The 20,858-nt window shown below is 39.2% G+C and overlaps 1 protein-coding gene and 1 long non-coding RNA gene across 3 annotated transcripts in view; one reads left to right on the top strand and one right to left on the bottom strand.

Moving 5' to 3' along the window:
- Positions 1-20,858, bottom strand: part of LOC311584389 — a 122,000-nt gene that overhangs the window by 20,052 nt on the left and 81,090 nt on the right. The window lies entirely within an intron of this gene.
- ADAM18 (ADAM metallopeptidase domain 18) overlaps positions 1-20,858 on the top strand; it is a 62,455-nt gene that overhangs the window by 20,910 nt on the left and 20,687 nt on the right. For both annotated transcript variants that reach the window (XR_014774849.1, XM_084758635.1), the window contains exons 8-14: positions 720-791; positions 974-1,143; positions 1,861-1,942; positions 10,392-10,528; positions 11,672-11,855; positions 17,180-17,275; positions 19,958-20,156. Coding sequence is in view for 1 of the 2 variants with exons in the window: in XM_084758635.1 (XP_084614761.1) it covers positions 720-791; positions 974-1,143; positions 1,861-1,942; positions 10,392-10,528; positions 11,672-11,855; positions 17,180-17,275; positions 19,958-20,156 (940 nt within the window). In the remaining variant the exon portion in view is untranslated. The remainder of the gene's footprint in view (positions 1-719; positions 792-973; positions 1,144-1,860; positions 1,943-10,391; positions 10,529-11,671; positions 11,856-17,179; positions 17,276-19,957; positions 20,157-20,858) is intronic.

Here is a 20,858-nt window from a genome sequence, read left to right as displayed (position 1 = left end):
TTTTATGGATATCACGAACATGCAACATAGATCACGTATTATAGAGTATCTGTACTCTTTTGCACAGCATGGTGTTTTAAAGATTAATCTATAGTTTTTATTTTATACTAATGTGAAGAATACTAAAGCTTGAGGCTATAAAAATAAAGTTGCTATCAATATAGTTGCATATAAAAATTTATAGATTATTTCTTTTGAGTATCTGCCTACAAGTGGAATTGTGATGCAGTTTCCAGCTGTGGCGGTCCATTCATCATAGGGTGGAATCTGCAGAGCTATGCTAGTGTCTGTTCTTTCATGCTTTCCCTACTTGATAGTCTTAGAAGTTACACTGAGTCCATTCTAAATGCCCGTGTGTTCTTGTGTCTTTCTTGTTTTTCTTTTTATAAGTTTATTTCTTCACAAGATGGGGTTTCTTTGTGTATCCCTGGCTGGCCTGAATCTCACAGAAATCCTTTTGCCTCTGCCTCCCAAGTGCTAGGATTAAAGGCATGCGCCACGACCACTAGGCCTTGTCATTTTTACTGAAAATTGTTAATTTAAAATTATTATTGTATTGTTATATATTTATATAATATAACAAAATAACATTAAAATTATTAGCATATAAAATAATTGATAAGGCCTATGCTTGTCCTGTATTATGAAAATAATTCAGCAGTTGAAAATTTTTTATCATATTCATTTAATGAATCTTAAAAATTAAATTTGTATTTCAGTATGATTATATGGGATCTGACATCAAAGCTGTAACACAGAAAATTTTCCAGATTACTGGGCTTGTCAACACTGTAAGTTTTAAATTTTTAAACTTCTAATTTTGAAAAAAGTCTATAATTTGCAATTTATTAGTATGAAAGGTTAATCACTTGAGTATATTGTATTAGCTTAATGTTCCCAATATTGTAGTAAACTTTTCTTTATTGTTTATATAATAGTCGATGTTTTTGAAACACTGTAATCCTGTTCATAGATGTTCAGCCAGCTGCAATTGACTATTATGTTAGCATCCTTGGAACTGTGGTCAGATAAAGATCAAATTTCTACTGATGGAGATGCTAATGATATTTTACAAAGACTTTTGGACTGGAAAGGAGACTATCCTACCCTACAGTCCCCCCATGAGATAACACACTTGCTTATGTAAGTAAACAGGTTTATGCATAGTAAGCAGATTAATAATTCCATTAAGCTCAATTTTTGTGCTTGTTATATTTTTTAGTTTTCTGTAGGACACTTTGAAGATTTTATATACATATATATTATATAATACTTATAAATTTTATTATATAAAATTATATACATGATATGTATATATATTATAAAGATGATAATTTAAAAATAAAAACAACAATGGCCAATTTTATATTGGTTTGTTTTCATATTTAAAGTAAAATTAATGTGAACAAATCCTGAATTTCATGAGTTTGTATGATATCAGCTTTATCATAGATTTTATCAGTCTAATCTCATTAATAATATAAAATTTGTTTGATTAATGCTATCCATCATATTAATGTATTTCATATCTACTTTTTCACCAGGATAGATTTGTGTAGGTTGCTTTGTAATCATTTAATATTAAGTTTGTTTCTTCTAAAAGTTCTTTTCTTTTCAACTTTTAATGACCTAAGGAGGTACTGAACAGTAAAAGCAAATCTGGGAACTAGGTAAAGAAAGAAAGTTGATATCAAAGAATAATTACAAATAATTTGGATATTTTGTATACTTCATTAGATATCAAGATTGCAACTTCTTATGTTTCTCAAGTAATTTTGTAACTTCATGAGGTTATAAATATATGCTTATATAATGTTCTGCATAGTTACATGAATACAAAGTCAAACCATTATGGTGTAGTTACAGGGAACATCCAAGATATATTGGAGCAATATCACCAGGTGGAATATGTGATCAAAGCTATGCTGTGGGTGTTGGTATGGTATGTAAATTTCATTCTTCACTATATTACTACTTTCCAGAAACTTTATACTGTGTAAGTGCTTATGTAATGCTTAAATTGTTCTAACAGTTTGGTTTTTCTTATATATGTATATTTGTTGTAGAAGTTTTGGTTTATGATATGTAAAGATGCTTTTGTTTTAATCCCAGGTGTGGGATATAATTTTATACTTTTAGAATGTATTTTTATTTTGGTTTCCTTATATCTCCTTCTCCCTTTTCGACCCCAATCCTTTCTAACACCCCAACACTAGGTAGGAGAGAAAGAAGGATAGTGAGGAGAAGGGGCATAGTTTTCCTAGCTACTTCCCGCTGTTTAGGGCCGTCAGGTTCCTTGGGGCAAGTCCAGTCCTCATTTCAAGATATCTCTGACTTCTTCTCATCAAACTGCATCGACAGCAACCAGGAACAGCAGGGGCAACACCGGCAGCCTGCTTCTTTCTTGGACACCCTAGTCTCTCTCTGGGTCTGGAATTTATTACCACTGTCAAAGACCACACCCCCCGCACGAGGCAGTTCCCAGCTGACAAAGATCACATGCCCTCTCACGAGGCAGTTATGAGCTGTGGACAAACTGGAGCAGCCCCAATATGCCACATCTGGGATTAAAACAAAAACAAGTTTACATATCAAAAACCAAAACTTCTACAACATATATTTGTTATTATTCTCTTGGGACAAAATTGCTCAAATTTAAAATTAAAATCTCACTATATTAAAATTTCAAGCATAATTAATATAGTACAAAGACTTGTGCATCCTTTACTTACTGTGGCATTTACTCAAGCTGCCTTAGATTTTTTGAGCAACTCAAATATTAGCTCAAAAGTAAAAATGGCCCCATGTGTCCACGTTTAGGAAGTAGCAAAAGCCATCAACCCGTCTTTGCCTTTTTACAACACTTCATGCTGTTTTCACAAATTGCACTTTGTTCTTTTATGTGACAAATAACAAACCAATATCAAATTACTTTGATTGTGCGATGACTGGCTCTTTGTGGATTTAATAATTGCATCACCTTGGTTTGTCCAAAACATGGCTGCCTTCCTACATGGTTGAGAAAGTCTTCTTTCTCTACTGTAGAGACATTCTGTGGACCTTGTCTTCTTGCCACTGCATGCTGACTACAGGCTACATGGTTGTGACATGACAGTTCTTGCTTTGTCTTCTTTGGAACATGTACATTTCTGTTTCACATTTCACTGACTCACATCCCTACAACTGAGAGAAAAAAAGAAGCCAACCATCATGGGAGTTGTATAATTATATATTATTATTAATTACTATATTATATGTACCATAGATATATAGACACATAGCATGGAATTTACTGGTCTCTAGTTGCCTTAAGAATTTAAAGCTACACTTATCTCTCCCACCTGTTTGTTGCTCGCATGCATCCTCTATAAAAGCAGTTCTCAACCTGTGGGTGCCGTGACCCCTTTGGGAGTTAAATGACCCTTTCATAGGGGTTCCCAAAAACCATTTGAAAAAATGGGTATTTACATTAAGATTCACAACTATAGCAAAATTACAGTAATGAAGTAGCAGCAAACATAATTTTATGCTTGGGGGTCACCACAACATGAGGAGCTGTTTTAAAGGGTTGCGGCATTAGGAAGGTTGAGAACCACAGTTCTATAGAAATTCTCTCTCTCATTCCCCAATATGCTGGTTATTTAGAAGCCTTTTTATTTAATTATGAACCCCATTTCTCAATTGGATTATTTGTTTTGGTGATGTTTAGTTTCTTGAGTTCTTTATATATTTTGGATATTAGACCTTTGTCAGATGTAGGGTTGGTGAAGATCTTTTCCCAGTCTGTAGGCTGTCATTTTGCTCTCTTGACAGTGTCTCCTGCCTTACAGAAGCTTCTCAGCCTCATGAGGTCCCATTTATTAATTGTTAAAATTAAAGCCTTGGCTGTTGGTGTTCTGTTCAGGAAGTTGTCTCCTGTGCCAATATGTTCCATGCTCTTTCCCACTTTTTCTTCTAAGTGACTTAGTGTCTCTGTTTTTATGTTGAGGTCTTTAATCCACTTAGATTTGAGTTTTGTGCAAGGTGACAAATATGGGTCCAGTTGCATTTTTTTTACACATCGACCTCCAGTTTTCTATGCGGATATGAATTAATTGCTGACCTGATTAAGTTGTACTATATTAATTTTCAGTTAGATTTTGTTTTTTATATTTTCTCTCTAATCTTTGTTAATTATGTGCAAACATTTAAAACCATTTTGTTTCATCATCTTTTCTCTAATTGCGGTGTTCTGTTTCATCTTGCTGTATCTTATCTTTAAGCACTTTTTTTGTCTCAGTCCCTCATCCATGTGGTCTCAGATCCAAAACCTTCTGGCTCCTGCTCTAGGCGCCTCATGGGAACTGTGTATCCTATGCTTTCTTATTTCCAGCGTGTGTGTGTGTGTGTGTGTGTGTGTGAGAGAGAGAGAGAGAGAGAGAGAGAGAGAGAGAGAGAGAGAGAGAGAGAGAGAGAGAGAGAGAGAAGAGAGAGAGAGAGCACTCTGGTGACTGTGAGGTCAGGGGCAGGCAGTGGAGTCACTATACCAGCCTTGCTTGGAGCATAGTGAGGTTTGTTGAGCTGCTTGCTTCTCTGTCTGCAGATCTCCTTTCTCCATGAGAGCACTTTTCTATGAGTCCTGATAACAGTTCTTCACTCATGTGGTAATGCTCCTGGATTGAGAAGTAACTTCCTTTTCTTTTTTAAAAAAATATTTTTTGAAAAAATTTTCTAACCATTTGACATATATATATATATATATATATATATATATATATATATATATATATATATATTCATATTCATCCCCCTCAGTACCTCTTACTTTCTTGATCCCTCTCCTTTTTAAGCACATCTAGTCTAGTTTGTGCTGGCAGACCACTCCTCAGTATCAGGGTTTCACACCATTAAAAAATGGCTTTCCTTCTCTAGCAGCAATCAAATGTTAATAGCTCCTTATCTAGGGGGTGGGACCTTATAGTCAGCTCCCCTCTTCCATACTCGGATCTTGTCTGGCTTGAATTTGTGCAGGTCTAATATACGCTGTCATAATTACTGTGAGTTCCCAGCACTCGGGAGGCAGAGGCAGGCAGATCACTGTGAGTTCGAGGCCAGCCTGGTTTACAAAGTGAGTCTAGGACAGCCAAGGCCACAGAGAGAAACCCTGTCTCAAAACAAACAAACAAACAAACAAAACAAAACATAATTACTGTGAACTTATATGTACATCTGTCTGCCTTGTTATGTCTGGAAAACAGTTTCTTTGAAGTCATCTACCACCCCGACTCTATCTTACTGCCCCCTCTCCCATAGAGATCCCCGAACTTTAAGGGAAGGAGTATGATGTAGATTTCCATTTAGGACTGAGCACTCCCAGATCTCTTATTCTCTGTACCTTGGCCATTTATGAATCTCTACAGTAATTGCCATTTGCAGCAATAAGAGGCTTCTTTGATGAGGGCTGAGTGATGCATTGACCTATAGTTATAGCAGTAAGTCATTAGGAGTTGTATTAATGCTGTATTCATTTAACAGAATAATATTCAATCTCCTACTAGGGTCTATGACCTATCTAGCCAGGTTCTTGATTTTGTTTACAGTGGCAGGTATAAGTTCCATCTCATAGAGTGACCTTAAATACCCAAAAAAAAAAAAAAAGTGATTGGTTACTGTCAGAATGCTCGAGCCACTTTTGCACCAGTGGGCAGATCTTCAGCCTGGCCATTAGCATATCTCAGTGCTCATAACTGTGTGATACTGATAATTACTTTCCTCCTCCAGTAGTGTGCATATCACCTTCTAGCACTATGAAAGCAATCCATAATGGATGAAGCTTCCAGCTGACTACTAGCTAGATTTTTCCATGTTGTATGCCTGAAGTACATGATGTTTTCAGTAATAGTGTCTTGATGTTAAGTAAGTTCTGGAGAATAACAAATATCATTGGTAACAGCCTATACAGTTAGTGTTTGGGTGTCTATGGGGATCCTCTGGTCAACAGCTGAAAAAGAGGTAACCCATTCCCAGTGCTGCTGGTAGTAATCTATGGCATCTAGTTGGAGCATAACTTGATTTCCTAGTCCCAGAGTTCCCAAGTATCTTCTGTTGTTTCGCTGATGACCTGCAGCCTGATAAAACAGTTCTTTTCAGCACTCAGGATAGAGAATTGCGTTTGTCTTGTAAGCATGAGATACATATAACTGAGTGTCATGCCTCACTCTTATTTTGTTCACTAGTTCTTGCAATTTTAATGCAAGTTAGTGCACAGACTCACTAAATCTGTTACTGCAAGACTTTAATTGGGATGATGCTACAATGTAAGACAGTTGTAGATGTTTTTGCATGAACAAAGATAAGTGAAGCCCTAGTCCCTCTGTGATGTTCTTGTCAACTAAAGCAGGTTATCCTCATCTGTCTTGGGGGTGAGTGTTGTACATTAATTTCTGTTGCTGTGATTACTCTGACAGAATACAGTTTAAGGGAGAAAGGGACTAAAAATCAGCTTACAATTCCAGTTTACAGTCCATCAAATCAGGGAAGTGACAGTGGCGGGATCTTGAAGCAGTCATGCCCACAGTCAAGAGCAGTGAGAAATGAACATGTTTGTGATTGCTTGCTTGCTTGCTTGCTTGTTCTTAGCTCAGTTTCTCCACGTTTATGTAGCTGAGGCGCCCCTGCCTCTGCGATGGTACTGTATACAGTAGGCTGATCTCCCATCAAATAAGACAATCCTCTGCAGACATGCCCACAGGCCAACCCAATGTGGACAACCTCTCATTGCAACATGCTTTCTAGGTGGTTCTAGATTGTGGCAAGTTGACAAAATGAACGTTTACAGTCAGCCCTTTCACTTCTCTTGATTAAAGGTCCTGTAGTGATCTTACTAGTATTGTATACCCTACGGTATGAGAAAAGCTCTAGTCCTTGCAGAAAACTACAAGAGCTCAATTTCACCACTGCAATCTAAGAGTCAACTGTGTGCCAATAAAATTCTATTCACGGATAGTCAAATTTGGATGAAGTACGGTTTTTATGTACTACAAAATATTTCTCTTTTGAATTTAAAAGGTATTTTTTAAAACATAAAAGGAATTCTTCGTTGTAAACTACGGGAAAGCAGACAGCAGCTGGATTTTGCCTGGCTGGTTTGCCAACCCTGTAACAGCCTCCTCAGGCCTTTTGTCATAAAGAGTAACCAAGATGGGAAGTGGTTCTCTGGAAGAGGCCAGAAAAGATCTTGCTCTTCTAAACTGACATTTATCAGAGTACCAGATAGAGATAGATACTGAGGGATCAGAAATATGAAAAACAAAACAGGTGGCCTCTCCGCTACAATCACTTTCTGGGGCTTCCTGGGCATTTTCAGTAGTTTGCTTTCCTGTGGTTGTCTTTATGTGAGTTTGAATCACAGTGGTTATCACTGTAGCTTGATACTCTAAGCTTTCCTTGTCTGTGACCCTGCAGCAGCTCAAGAGCGGGTGCTGTCATCTTTGACTTCTGTGGAATTCAGTTGTGAGGACTTTGACTCTTTTTGTTTTAAGTTTCTTCATTATTAGTGCAGATTAACGCAGTTGTTTTATTTGTTATATATCTGAGATTTCTATTTCTAATTTCAGTTTTGTAGTCTGAATATTTCTCAAATTTCTCATTTTTTTCTAATTGTCAACTATGAAAGCATGTAATTACTTACAGTAGTCTCCTACAACTCTGTGTGAGGCATCTCCTTTAATGTATTTCTCTCTTTCTTGATTTTATTTGAATCTTAATTTTGCTTCCCAACTTTTCATAAAGTTTATTTTTTTCTGTTATATAAATTAATTTTCTATGCTCTGATTCTCTTTGTGTTTATTTGTTTTGTTTTAAACTTTTTTTTAACAAAACAAAAATTTACTTATTTATTCTTTCAAAGAATCAATACAGACATTTGGAGAGCCACACAGATTTATGTAGAGAAAAGAACATCTTAAATAAATACTTAAAATTACTAATTGAAAGCCCTGGCCAGAGGTCTGATGGTGTAATAACTTACAAAGTAAAAAGAAATAAAATATGAACACTTCTAGCTACAATTCCATTTCAGGTCATTGCATAATGCATATTTTTACTAAAGCAGCAGATAGTAGATAAGCATAGTGACAGAAACTATAGTTTTAGAAGCCACGCTTTGTACGGTACATCACATACGGTACATCACATACGGTACATCTAGCAAAAGAAGCGAGCACAATAGAAGCCAAAGTTGAATACTTATCAAAATGCCTTCTTAGTTTCATGGCATTATCAAACTGCATTACTTTCCTCAGATCAATATAGTTTGATTATGACTCTAAAATATATGTTATTCATTACTTAAAAGACTTCTCATTCTACTGAAGGTTTCTATTTTAGCTCTTAATTTCATAGGTTTTATTTATTTTTTAGTGTTATTCTATTTTCTTTATTCTTTGAAATTGAAATGTAACTACATCATGTTCACCTTCTCTTTTCTCCCACCCATCTCTCCCACGCACCCCACCTTGCTGTCTCTCAAATCTATGGCCCCCTTTTCTTTAGTAAATAATACATAATCTGCACAGGTACAACATCTTCAGTCTGCTAGTGTTACTTGTAGGTGTATGGCTTCTGGGCTGACTGTATTCTTAAATAACAAACGGGGAGCTGGGGCTCTTCCACTCTCAGCATTCCTTAGCTGCCTGCAGTTCTGGCATCCTCTATTTATTATCCCCTTCTCTATTGCTTCTCCGTCTCCTCTTTTCATCTCTCCTGGTTTCTGCAGTTACTTCAGTATATGCATTCATATTGGAAGATTTGGAGCACGGAGGCTCAGAGGAGAGAGAACGTGCAACGTTTGATTTCTGCATGGGCCTGGGTTACCTCACTCTATTTATCCACAACGTTCATGATGTTATTTTTACTCATGTCTAGGTGGTGTTTCAGTGTGTACGTGAGTGGTTTCATCTCCTACCTATTGTGACTAGAACAGCCATGAGAGTGGCTGAGCAAGCATCTGTGGAGTAGGGCGTATCTTTTGAGCATATGCCAAGGAGTGGTATTGCTGGGTCCTGTGTTAGATTTATTCTCGCCTTTTTGAGACTTCACCACAGTAATATCCAGAGTGGCTGGTCTAGTCTACATTGCCACCAACAGTGAAGGAGGGGTCCCTGTTCCCGACACCCTCTGCAGCATTTGTTGTTTTGCTTATCTTTGGCATTCTGAATGGGGTAAGATGAAAGCTTAAAAGTGTTTTGATTTGCAGTTCCCTAATTGCTAGAAACAACATTTCTTTAATTAATCCTTAATATTTTTTCTTTTTCTTATTTTATTTTATTTGTTATAAATCTCTTCAGGCTCCAGGCCCATGTTTAAAATTAAGTTGACAGTTACGATGCAGTAATGAAACTATCTTATAGCTGGGAGGTGGCCACCGCGATATGAGGAACCGTATGGAAGGTTTGCACCCACTGGATGAGACGGAATGAAGTCAAGTGAACAGGGAGAGCTAGGTTGGGACGCAGTATCTGTGTCCTGGTCCAAGCCTAGAGTGCTGGAGTAGGTCTAACTGGGTAGAGAAGTAGGGTTAGCCCAGGTGCCAGAGGCAGGGTTGGCCTTGGCGGAAGCAGTGCAGGCAGCTGTGGCCAGCACAGGTCGGGGCACCGGGTTGGGACGGGCTTAGAACTGGTGGGTTGAGGATGGTGTGAGGAGATGAACTTCAGGCTGATTCACCAAGCTAGCCCTTGAAGACGGGCGTGGCACGGCACTTTTTACATCTGCAGAAGGCATAGTGATGGTGTCGTGCCTGAAATTATTTTGAACAGTTCAACTTGAACCTTGTTTTATTTTGAGGAGTCTCTTCATCTATGTGACTTTAGCCAATCACTTATTTTCAGTTAGACTGTTTTAAAAGTAGAAGGCTGCGGCGCCTGTGTTACTGGCATTAAGACTCCAGCTTCATCTGCGTTGGTGGTATAGTGGTGAGCATAGCATATTACTTCTACATCTGATGTTCCCAAATTGGATGCCATTACCCATGCCCTGTTCTGGATTTAACTTTCAGATTTCAACATTCAGGATTTCAAACTTAGACACGGCAGGTATCAGAAACACATACCTACTAGCTATTTTTTTTTCATACTGATAGAATCTGTCTGTTTTAAGTTATATACATGTCTCGATATGTACAATTTTATAGAGGCTTTTTATATCACTTGATTTTAGCAAGCATACAAATGAAACCTTGCAACTAAATTAATTAGCCAATTAGCATAGATATATATAGCAAATTAAATTATTATGAAATATGCTGAACATAAAAAGAATTAGAGTATAAAATTTTGTTACTGCGAAGATATTTATCAGCTGCCTTTGCTTTACTCTTATATAATAATTTCTCCCTTCAATTGTCTTTATTTTAGTATCCAGAAGACATAGGTCTGGAGGGATTCTCAGTGGTTATTGCTCAACTGATTGGCCTTCACATAGGATTAACATACGATGATGTCAACAATTGTTCCTGTCCTAGAACTCCATGCATAATGCAACAGGAAGCACTGTAAGAATCTTTATGGTGAATTTTATTTTTTAATTCCTTATTAGGTTTATTTATTTTATGTATGTTTTGCCTCTGCTTGTGACCAATGATCCACCTCTCTAGCCCCTACTCAAGGTTAATTTTACACATATTCCTCCAATATTTAATTTCATGATTTGATAAACATTGAAATTTTTAGTACTTTCCATATTATAGGTTGAAAATTATATTATTCTTGGTAACATATCATATAAAATATTTTCCATGTGATGGATGAGTCAGGAAAGCGCTATACAGTATTATCCAGATATTTTCTTTGGGGGGAATTAGAGGAATACAATTTAATGTTGAAGAAAAACTGAAATTTTACTTAAGTACATGATAATGTTGCTGTTTGTTGCTTAATGACACCCTTAATATTGCAATATAGTTCTGGCAGCTTTGGTTACTATTTTGGTATAAAGAAAAAGGAGGGAGAATCTTTACTTTGCATGCATTGGGATTCCTTATCTAGAAAACTCAACAGAAACAATCCATGATTAAGACAATAAATAGAAATGTAAACAAAAAAGTTTAGAGTGGACAGTTCTAGAAAAAAAAACCCCAAGAGTATGTTAATTATCAAATTTGATAACTTATAGAATTATTATTTTTCTGGTAAATGTACATTTAAGTCAATTTTTGAAAAACAATTTTAAAGGAGTTTAATGAGTTCTGTGTGAAATGATAAAGTGGACATTGTATATGGTAGCAGTATTTTCAGCACTGTTCAAGGAAAGCCTTTACAAATGCGGGGCACGGTGACTACCTGCAGATGGAGAGGAATGAAGAGGAGAAAGAGGACACTAGACACAAGACAGTAAGCTGTAGAAGGTAGAGTCTCTACCGCATAAACAGAACTCCTGGCTTTTATTAAGTCTTGATCACAAGCACAAGGTCTAACCCAACTGTAGAGTACACTCATAGCAGTTTGTAGTGTTATTGATTGTACTAAAATTAAGTAATATAAAACTCAATTTTGATTTAACCTCTTCTGAAGTATATGGTATTATTTGAGCCATCTTGTGGGTCACATGTCTTGTGGGTCACATGCTTTACCAATGGAGCATTGTCTAGAGGTGTTTTGGTAGGCTTGTTTAATCATTGAAAACTATTTCCCTTTAGGAGTTCCCGCGGAATGAAAACTTTTAGCAACTGTAGCGTGCATGACTACAGGTATTATGCTTCACATTTTGCGGTGAAATGTCTTGGTAACACTTCAAATGTGCAAGTATTACAGCCAGATCATCCCGTGTGCGGTGATGGCATCGTGGACACTAGTGAAGAATGTGACTGTGGTAATGACACGGTGAGTAGTGGACACTCATGTTTGACCGCAGTCGTTCTAACCTGGACACTGCATGTCGTCATAGAGTATGGTGGGTGTAGTTATGACATGTTTCCCACATAATTAATATGTGAGTGAGGATAAAAAGAAATGAATTGCTTTCTCACACCTCTTTTGTGATTTTCTTTTGTAAGACAGGGTTTTGTGTAGGCCACGTTGACCTTGAACTTGTGACCCTTCTAACTCAGACCCTAAGTGTCAGGACAGCAGGCATGTGAGGCATCTCCTTAGTTGAGGAGGCAAGTGTGGCCGGCAGGCCTGGTTGCATAGCTTTTGCCCCACCTGCCAGCCTGCAGTCCAGTTTGAGTGTATAGGATGAATGTGGAAAGTCCTTTCTAGCCACTGCTCAGCTCTGAACTCCTCCAGCTTCAGCCTCTGTTTTCTACTAAAACATATACTAAATATGATTTAATTTCCCCCTGTATCTCATGATTGCAAAAGTATCTAAGTATTATAGTGTGTTGTTTTATCTCATTAACAAACACAAGCTTTTGGGTATCTTTAAAACTTATTTCTAGGGGCTGGAGGGATGGCTCAGGGGTTAAGAGCACTGACTGCTCCTCCATAGGTCTTGAGTTCAATTCCCAGCAACCACATGGTGGCTCACAACCATCTATAATTTGATATGACAGCCCTCTTCTGGCCTGCAGGAGTACATGCAGGCGGAGTACTGTATACATAATAATAATTAAATAAATCTTTAAAAAATTTAAAAAAATGTATTTCTAAATTTGGTGGTGTCCTTCATATAATTTCACCAGCCAAGTCTCCAGTGCACACAACTTCCTTCTTGCAGAACCCCCAGATTTAGTCTATCATAAACACGAGTGTCCTATAATAGTTAGCAACTGTCCTCCACTTCAGTAATATAAAGTATCTTCACAACTTTCCCGTGGAATTACATCTTCTTACCCCATAAATAAAGCTGACCTTCATATTTACACATCACTAAATCCCTCAAAATTCAATCACCTTCTACTTAAAAAGAAAGAAAGAAAGAAAGAAAGAAAGAAAGAAAAAGCAAAACCAAAAACCAAACTAAACCAAACCAAACCAAAACTCTCTGAGTAAGAATGTGTCTGTGTGATTCTGTTATTGTATGGTTTCTAATTCCATGCATTTCCTAAAGCCATTTCACTTTCTTGATATGCAACACCATGTTCCCCTTGCATTTTCCTGCCACTAAATGTGCTGCCATCCCCCTGATAAAGAACATGCTTTCTGCTTTTAATGAAAGGAGGAAACAATGCAGTCTTTGGCTACCATGTGAGTTGCTAGAACCATGAACAGACGTTTCTTTTGATACAGTGTTTTACTGTCTAGCCTCCCATTAACCACACGCCCCGCCCCCTGTTGCCTCCAGTTAACCACACGCCCCGCCCCCCTTGCCAGGCTTGCAATCCCCTGTCACTGTTCTCTCAGCTTGCTCTCCATGTTCACTGTTGCTGAAGAATATTTGTATTCTTTGCACCAAAAGTTTGCTGCTGGGTTGGCCCCGGAGCCACAGCAGTATTTATAGCTCTTATCAGAGGGGGCTTGGTGGCACCGAAAACTATCCTCGGGGTCATGGCAATGGCTTGTGGATAAAGACTCAGATCCAGGAGGGAGGTAAATGCAGAAGAAGGTAAGAGGCAAGTAAAAACAGCACTATGGATGACCCAAAAGAACACAAAGACCCATACTAGTAATTGTTTTTTAAAAAAGGAAAAAAATCCCTCAACCTACAATACATGCAATTCCTTGTACAAATATACACATATAGTTTTAATGAACTTTTCTCATCTGGGCTGACAGAGCCCGCTCCAAAAGCCAAAGACACCCTAAGAAAAGCCCCAGTAACAGACACACAAACCCCCTCCTTTAAGCTGTGGGTCAGGGTGGTTTTCTTTTTCTTTTTTTTCTTTTTTAAATATAGTTTATTAATTTATTCATATTACATCTCAATTGTTTTTTATGTGTTTTTTAAATTAATTTACTTATATTACATCTTGATTGTTAGCCCTTCCCCTGTTTCCTCCCATTCCTCCCTCCCTCCCACTTTTCCCCTTCTCCCCTCCCCTATGTCTGTGATTGAGGGAGACTTCTTCCCCCTATGTATGCTCTAAGTGGTTTTCTTAAGAGACTTCCCCAACATACAACCTACTGCTGTTGCTGTGGTTACCCACACGAGGGAGAAGGTAAGTGCCTACTGATGAAGACACCATACACTTCAGAAACAAGACACAGAGGCTTCTGAGCTGGAGCTGGCCTAAACGCCCCCTCCCTGAGGACTAGCTTTCATGGTACCATAAGGTGCTATGCAAGCTTCCAGACGAGCAAGGCACCTGACATCCCTACCTGCTATGACACCTGTAGACCATATCATTGACCAACAAGGCACAGTAATCCTATGGGTGCAGTAGAGGCACAAATACCTTGGTGGCAAACTAAGGGCTCTTCAGTTTAAGGCCCAGTCAATGACAGGGAGCCCATGCAGAGTACTGGAAACCTAGCCCACTAATCAGTGCTAGTGAAATTGTCATGACTGGAGAAGAATCTACAACCACTCACTTACTAAGCCAGAATCATCCCAAACAACAATCTATGAGCATTTTCCTTTGTACCTATAGATGTGTGTAGTCTTTACCCCTCATCAAGGAAACTTGCCTCTGCAACAGACAGAGGCTTCTAAAACAAAAAAAACCCATAACCAATCAATATGGTGAGCCTAGCCCCAGTGGATACATCTACAAAACATCCCTACACTCAAGGCCCAGAGAACACTGCAGAAGAAGGAGCAGAAATACTGTAAGAGGCAGAGGATCCTCAAGTCTTCTAAGCCTGTGTCTCCTAGTAATGCCAGAAGCTACACCTGTACAGTCTCACCAACATGACTGCCCAAATGTGAGCAGAACAAGTACAACTGACACTGAGGAACATGTCCAAATGGATGGGGAAAAGCCCATGATGCCTCAACCCTACACAAAGAACCACAAGCAACTTGGTAAAGCTGAGATGCAGAGAGGTGCAAAAAGGCACAGTGATTTATTGTCTGGAGCCAAATGGTCAGCTCTGAAAACATATGTACAAGTAACAATATGTGGACTCAGGACTCAACAGGTTTATATATGTGCATATATGCATGAAATGACAGTTGATTGATAAAAGTGCAATGAATTTGAGGAAGTGTGGGGAGTGGTATTGGGAAGAAAATAATTGAAGAAATGCAATTAAAACAATCTCAAAAACAGGACAAAATTCTTAGAGCCTTGTCCCTCATAAGATTCTCTGAAAAAAATTCAACATCTGTCTTCTACAGAGTATAGGGAGTAAGACTAACTCTAGCTGTCATCTATTTTTTCCAAGTGGATTTTTATTGGAGAATGTTTATATCCACTTGTGTGTATATGGTCTGTAGGCACTTTATATCATAAAAGAATTAAAGAGCTGCAACAGAGAACACACTGGCTAATGCTTTCAGTTTGGTCCTTCAGAGACTATTGAGCCTGGACCAGTCTGAGGCTTTGCACCGGAGCCTGGCCTGCAGGAGCAGCAGATGGCCCACTGCCTGCCACATGGCCGGTTTCCTGCTTTAAGATCCATACTGCAGACCAGTGCTTTGGTAGAAGGCACAATGGACCTTCACAGATGTCCCCACTTCAAGTTCTGAAGTTTGTGGCTGTGTATATCACACACACGCACACACACACACACACACACACACACACACACACACACACACACACGCCTTTCAGAAATACACAAGATTACAAACCTGAGGGAAAGATGTCTTCCTGGGTTATGTTGGTAGGCCCAATGTAATCTCAGAAGTCCTTAAGATCTAAGAACAATTATCTAGCAGAAGTCAGAGATGTGGCATAAGGGGACTCAATAGGACATAAAGAATGAAGAGGACACAGTGTGATGTTGTCAGGGCCTTAAAGGGTATTACAAGAAAAAAAAATCCAGGTAGTTTCTAGGAGAAAACACTGGCATATAATGGATAGCTAGCAAAAAAGCAGAAAGTCCAGTCACACAGCCATGAGAAACTGAAAATGGCCAACAGTCGGAATGACTCTAGATTCATTCCAGCAGAATCCAGTAATGGCTGCAGCAGGGATGACACCTGGATGTGGGCCCAGGCGGGCAAATGTCTGAGCCACATCTTCCTGTAAATGAGCTTCTGGTCTGCAGGTCAAGACTGCTAGCTGCATTCTGTGCCTGATCTCCTATCATGCCAACTGCACCTGCCTTAATAAATATAGTTAAATATTGTCACTTAGCACCCTTGTTCTGGAATCCAATAATTATATTAAAAACACGGAGACCAGTTTTATACTGACACCCCCAGTGATCAACCCTAGTCTATAGACAAAATCTACAGCTGATATTTCCACTCTGAAGCTGACAGGTTCCCCCCACCCCATACTGGTCCACTCTCTTGTGTGCAGTAAAAGCCAACCAGATAGTAAAGGCTAAATAGGAAGATCTGAAATCACGAGGGCAGAAATGAAGAGGGCCTGGCATTGTCGTAAGATGGAGAAGTCAGGCGATATGGTGGTTATTTGAACTATATGAAAGGGAGATGAATAACAACATCACAAAAGTATCAGCGCAAACAGCTGTAGCACCGGGAGCCTCCAAACACTGTCATGACATACAGAGTCCACATTCTGTTATTTTGTAACAAACGTGGGTATTTTGTGTCATAGAGAAGCTACTACTGACGCTCTTGGGCAAGGGAAGGGTCCATGAAGACATTTTGTGTCTTGGTGTCACTTCCTAAAGCAAATCATTAATGTGACGATGGAAGAAAGTTAGTGTTTCTCCTGGAAAGTCACACTTTTCTCAAAAGTGTATTTCATATTAGTACATTCTGAGTCAATTACCCAGATTTTCATGCTATGGATCAACAACTAATTAAACGTGATTTCCCTAGTCCTTACAGTCCTTACAGTTATACATACTTTGGGTGATTCTAGAAATAATAAAAGCTGAAGATGATGATGCTTCATTGAATGTAGTTAGGAGCACAGCATGTGAATTAAAGTTGAGACAAAGGGACAAGAGTTGTTAAGATGGGAGTGGTGGTGCCCTCCTAAAATCCCAGCCCTTGGTGGGGGGTGAAGGCAGGAAGGTTGGGGTGTCACTGGCACCCTCCATTGTGCAGTGGAGCAACCCTGGCCATGCAATAGTGTGTCTCAGAAAGGAAGGAGATAGAAGAAGGAAGGAAGGAGAGGGTGGGGGGACGGAAGGGCGTGAGCGCTCCTGTCCTAACTGGAATCCTATTTCTTTTGATATTATAGGAGTGTCAATTTAAAGAGTGCTGCAACTATAAAACATGTAGCCTGAAAGCCTCGGCACAGTGTGGATCTGGACCATGCTGCACATCCAACTGCGAGGTGAGTGGCTGGTACTTATCAAAAGGAACCTGAAATGTAGCCGTGCAAGACTAGATTAGCTAAGTCAACGTGCAATAGCACATAGACTGTAGGAGGGAGTCCATGATAAAGTACCACGGACTTAAAAAGACGTCTCTGGCTGGTGCTTCCTAGTCTATGGCATGGGAACCACAGAACTGATCATCTCCTAAATGCTCAGACATTACAGAACGTGCCCACTGTCAGAGAACTCATAAGGCCAAAGAAATGATGACTGATGGAAATTACACTATGACTAGCAGACAAAGTGCAAACTAGGCAAAGCATTCACAGATGGGTAAGAAAAAGGCATACTGAGAGCGGCCAAGATTGCTCCTGTCGCTGGAGTTTTAAATTTACTCTTATTACAGGTATGCACGTGCACACACACACATGTACACATGTCCCGACACAATGCATGCAGGACAATGCATGGTAGTGGTGTCTCTTCCTTCACCATGTGTATTCCAGAGACTGAACTCAGGTTTCAGGCTTGGCATCCAACGCCTTTAACTACAGAGCCATCTCGCCAGCCCTGGTTGCATGTATTTTTGCTTCTTATATCAAAGCACGATACACTGAGGCATAAACTGAAGCAGAAACACAACATTTCTCTGACACAGTATGGTTGGGTGAGAAAGCAAGTTCCACAGTGTAGAATACTTTAGGATTCCTCTGATCTTGCAAATCACCAATCTATAAAAACTGTGTATGTTCCTCTCCCCCAATTGTGCTCAACTTCTTGTGGTGCTGAGGGTTGAACTCAGGGGCCTTGTCCATCCTCAGATTTTATGGTGTTTTTATTTTCTCTTTCTCTTTCTTTTCTTTTTCTTTTAAAGATAGGTGCTCACTATGTAGCCCAGGATGACTTTAAGCCTGAAACCATCCTGCTGAATCCTCCTGAGTTCTGGGATTACAGGCTTTGTACCATCATGTAGCTCAAATTTTCTATTGATATCTAAGTTAATACAGTGAAACTTGACTAATGAAAGTCTCTGAGTGTGAGGTCAGTACCATAACCAACATCTTCCTCATGGGTGGTGGTTTCATTGCCTCCCAAGGCCTCTTGCTTCTTTGTAAAACCATATAACTGGCAGCTTTCTTTTACTGTTTCCTGTTTAGATTTCTTAAGTATCATTTTACTAGTTTCTTAGAGTTTAATAATCTTTGGTTAATCGCATAATAAGTTCTCATAACAAACCACTTCTATACAGGTGGAAAGGCACGCCAATAGTCTAGTACACATGAAGCTCGTCACTGCTGGTGTCACGCTCTTCTCTTTCAGTCCATACACAGGAGAGAATGTAATTAGCACCGTGCATTCCATTTCCTACTCTCTTCATTACTCTTTGCAAATACCTGTCAGCTATCGTTTTTCTTACATTTTAAGTCTGCTTTCTTCACCTAATGGTTTGCTTTGCTATTGTGCTAAGGATGGAGTGCATGTCTCTGCGCATGTTAGTCACCTGCTCCATTGCTGAACTCTACCCATGCCGTGTGAATGCTAGACACATGTTCTCTCTCTGAGCCCCACCCCTAACCTGTGTGCATGCTAGGCACATGCTCCATCACTGAACTCTACCCACGCCATGTGTACATGCCAGGCATGAACTCTGTCACTGAGCTGCTCTCCAGCCATCACATCGTATGTTGCACCCGAGAGCCTTCCTTTACTATTTCTTGTAATCTGGTCTACTGAGAAAAGATTCTATTAGCTACTATTTGCCTAGGAAAGGCTTTATTTCTCATCAGTTTTTTTTATCATTGCCGTGTATATGAATTGTCATGTGTGTGCCACAGCACATGTAGAAGTCAGGACAATGTATAAGAGCTGGTTCTCTCCTTGCACCATGAAGTTTCCACATATTGGAATCCTGCTCTCATGTTGGGCAGCATACATTTCTGTCTACTGAGCCATCTTGCTGGCCCTCTAATTAGTTTTTGACATATATTTCCAGGGTATGACATTCTAGATTGATTTTTTTCTTTTGTTACTTTAAAGATACTACTTCATTATCTTTTCTTTATTAAATATCAGTTCAATTACAGATAATTATAGTGTGTTTGTTTAATACATCTGGTAGGTCAATATTTTGACACTCTAAATTTTGTTGGGGATATCAGCAAATGAGAAATTTATTCTACCAGCCACAAAAATGTACCTTAACTATGCAGAGAGGCCCTTGTACTCTCAAACAGTAAGAAGTACTAACACATTAGTAGTCATGCATTATCCTAAGTAGTTTCTACTAAATGAGAATGTGGCTTCCATTCCTGATTTGCAAGCATAAACGAGATTATTTAAATATCTCCTACACAAATAAGCCAGTCAGAGTCGAGGCTGAAACTGGCTTGCTTTGGGGACTTGCTAACATCAGAGGTAGAAACAGTTGTTCTGTGATTCCCTATCCATATGCTGTTCAAGTCAGAACTCACACTGTGGAACACCTTGAGCCACCAGTGGGGATCCGTGCATATCCTGGAGACACTTACCCTCCTCTGGGCTTCCAAGTGGATGTTCTACCTGAATTTCCTTTCTAAAACTCTTAGCTAGGGTAGGTTTCTTAGTCCCTCAAATAGCCACAAGCAGACATGTTTAGCCACTTTCTTCGGGAAGTAATTATAGGGTCATTTACAGCCCCTGTTCTTTTTTCCTGTCCCTAGCTGTCTGCAGCAGGCACTCCCTGTAGGAAGGCTGTTGACCCAGAGTGTGATTTCACAGAATATTGCAATGGCTCCTCTAGCCAGTGTGTCCCTGACACCTACGCCTTGAACGGGCATGTGTGCAGGCTGGGGTCTGCGTACTGCTTCAACGGACGATGCCAAGCTCTTAAGGACCAGTGTGTCAATTTGTTTGGAAAAGGTACTGCTTTCTTTTGTATTCGTGTTGCACTTGGCTGGCTCTGTGGTCTATTTATTGCATACCATAGTGCCTAGATGAGGAAGAGCCTTGATCACTATCTTAAGAAGGGCTAAACTGAAATTAAAGAAAAAGTTTATAGGCATGATTGAAAATTTCCAAGAAAATTGCTATATATGCATATCTTTTCTCAAAGTTTGATCTGAGAAAGATATGTTGCTTATACCTCCTAAATTGTATTAAAATGTGAATAGTAAAAAAGTAGATTGTGACACCTTAATTTCCTATTATCCACCACGTTCATAATCCAGAACTAAAAACATGGACCTTACAAAGCTTGGAGTGGATGCCTTCCACCTACAACCAGTTCCTTGGCTGGGGAACTGACAATATGACAGCAATCTGGCCAGAGTTCCTGCCTATGAATTTTGGGCAGGTTTTGTTTCTTTTGAGATAGTCTTGCTACACAGTCAAAGCTGACTTTGAACTCATTGTCTTCCTGTCTTGACCTTGCTCATAATTTCCCCAAATAATATATTTTTAAAGCTATATTTATTTATTATGTATGCAGTATTCTGCCTGCATGTACATGTGCAAGCCAGAAGTGGCCAGCAGATCACATTATAGATGGTTGCGAGCCACCATGTAGTTGCTTGGAATTAAACTCAGGACCTCTGGAAGAGCAGTCAGTGCTCTAAACCTCTG

Source organism: Acomys minous (assembly GCF_964271855.1).
Source record: "Acomys minous genome assembly, chromosome: 15".
Lineage (NCBI taxonomy): Eukaryota > Metazoa > Chordata > Mammalia > Rodentia > Muridae > Acomys > Acomys minous.
The sequence above is the reverse complement of the archived record's forward strand: the minus strand, read 5'-3'. Positions and strand labels throughout refer to the sequence as shown.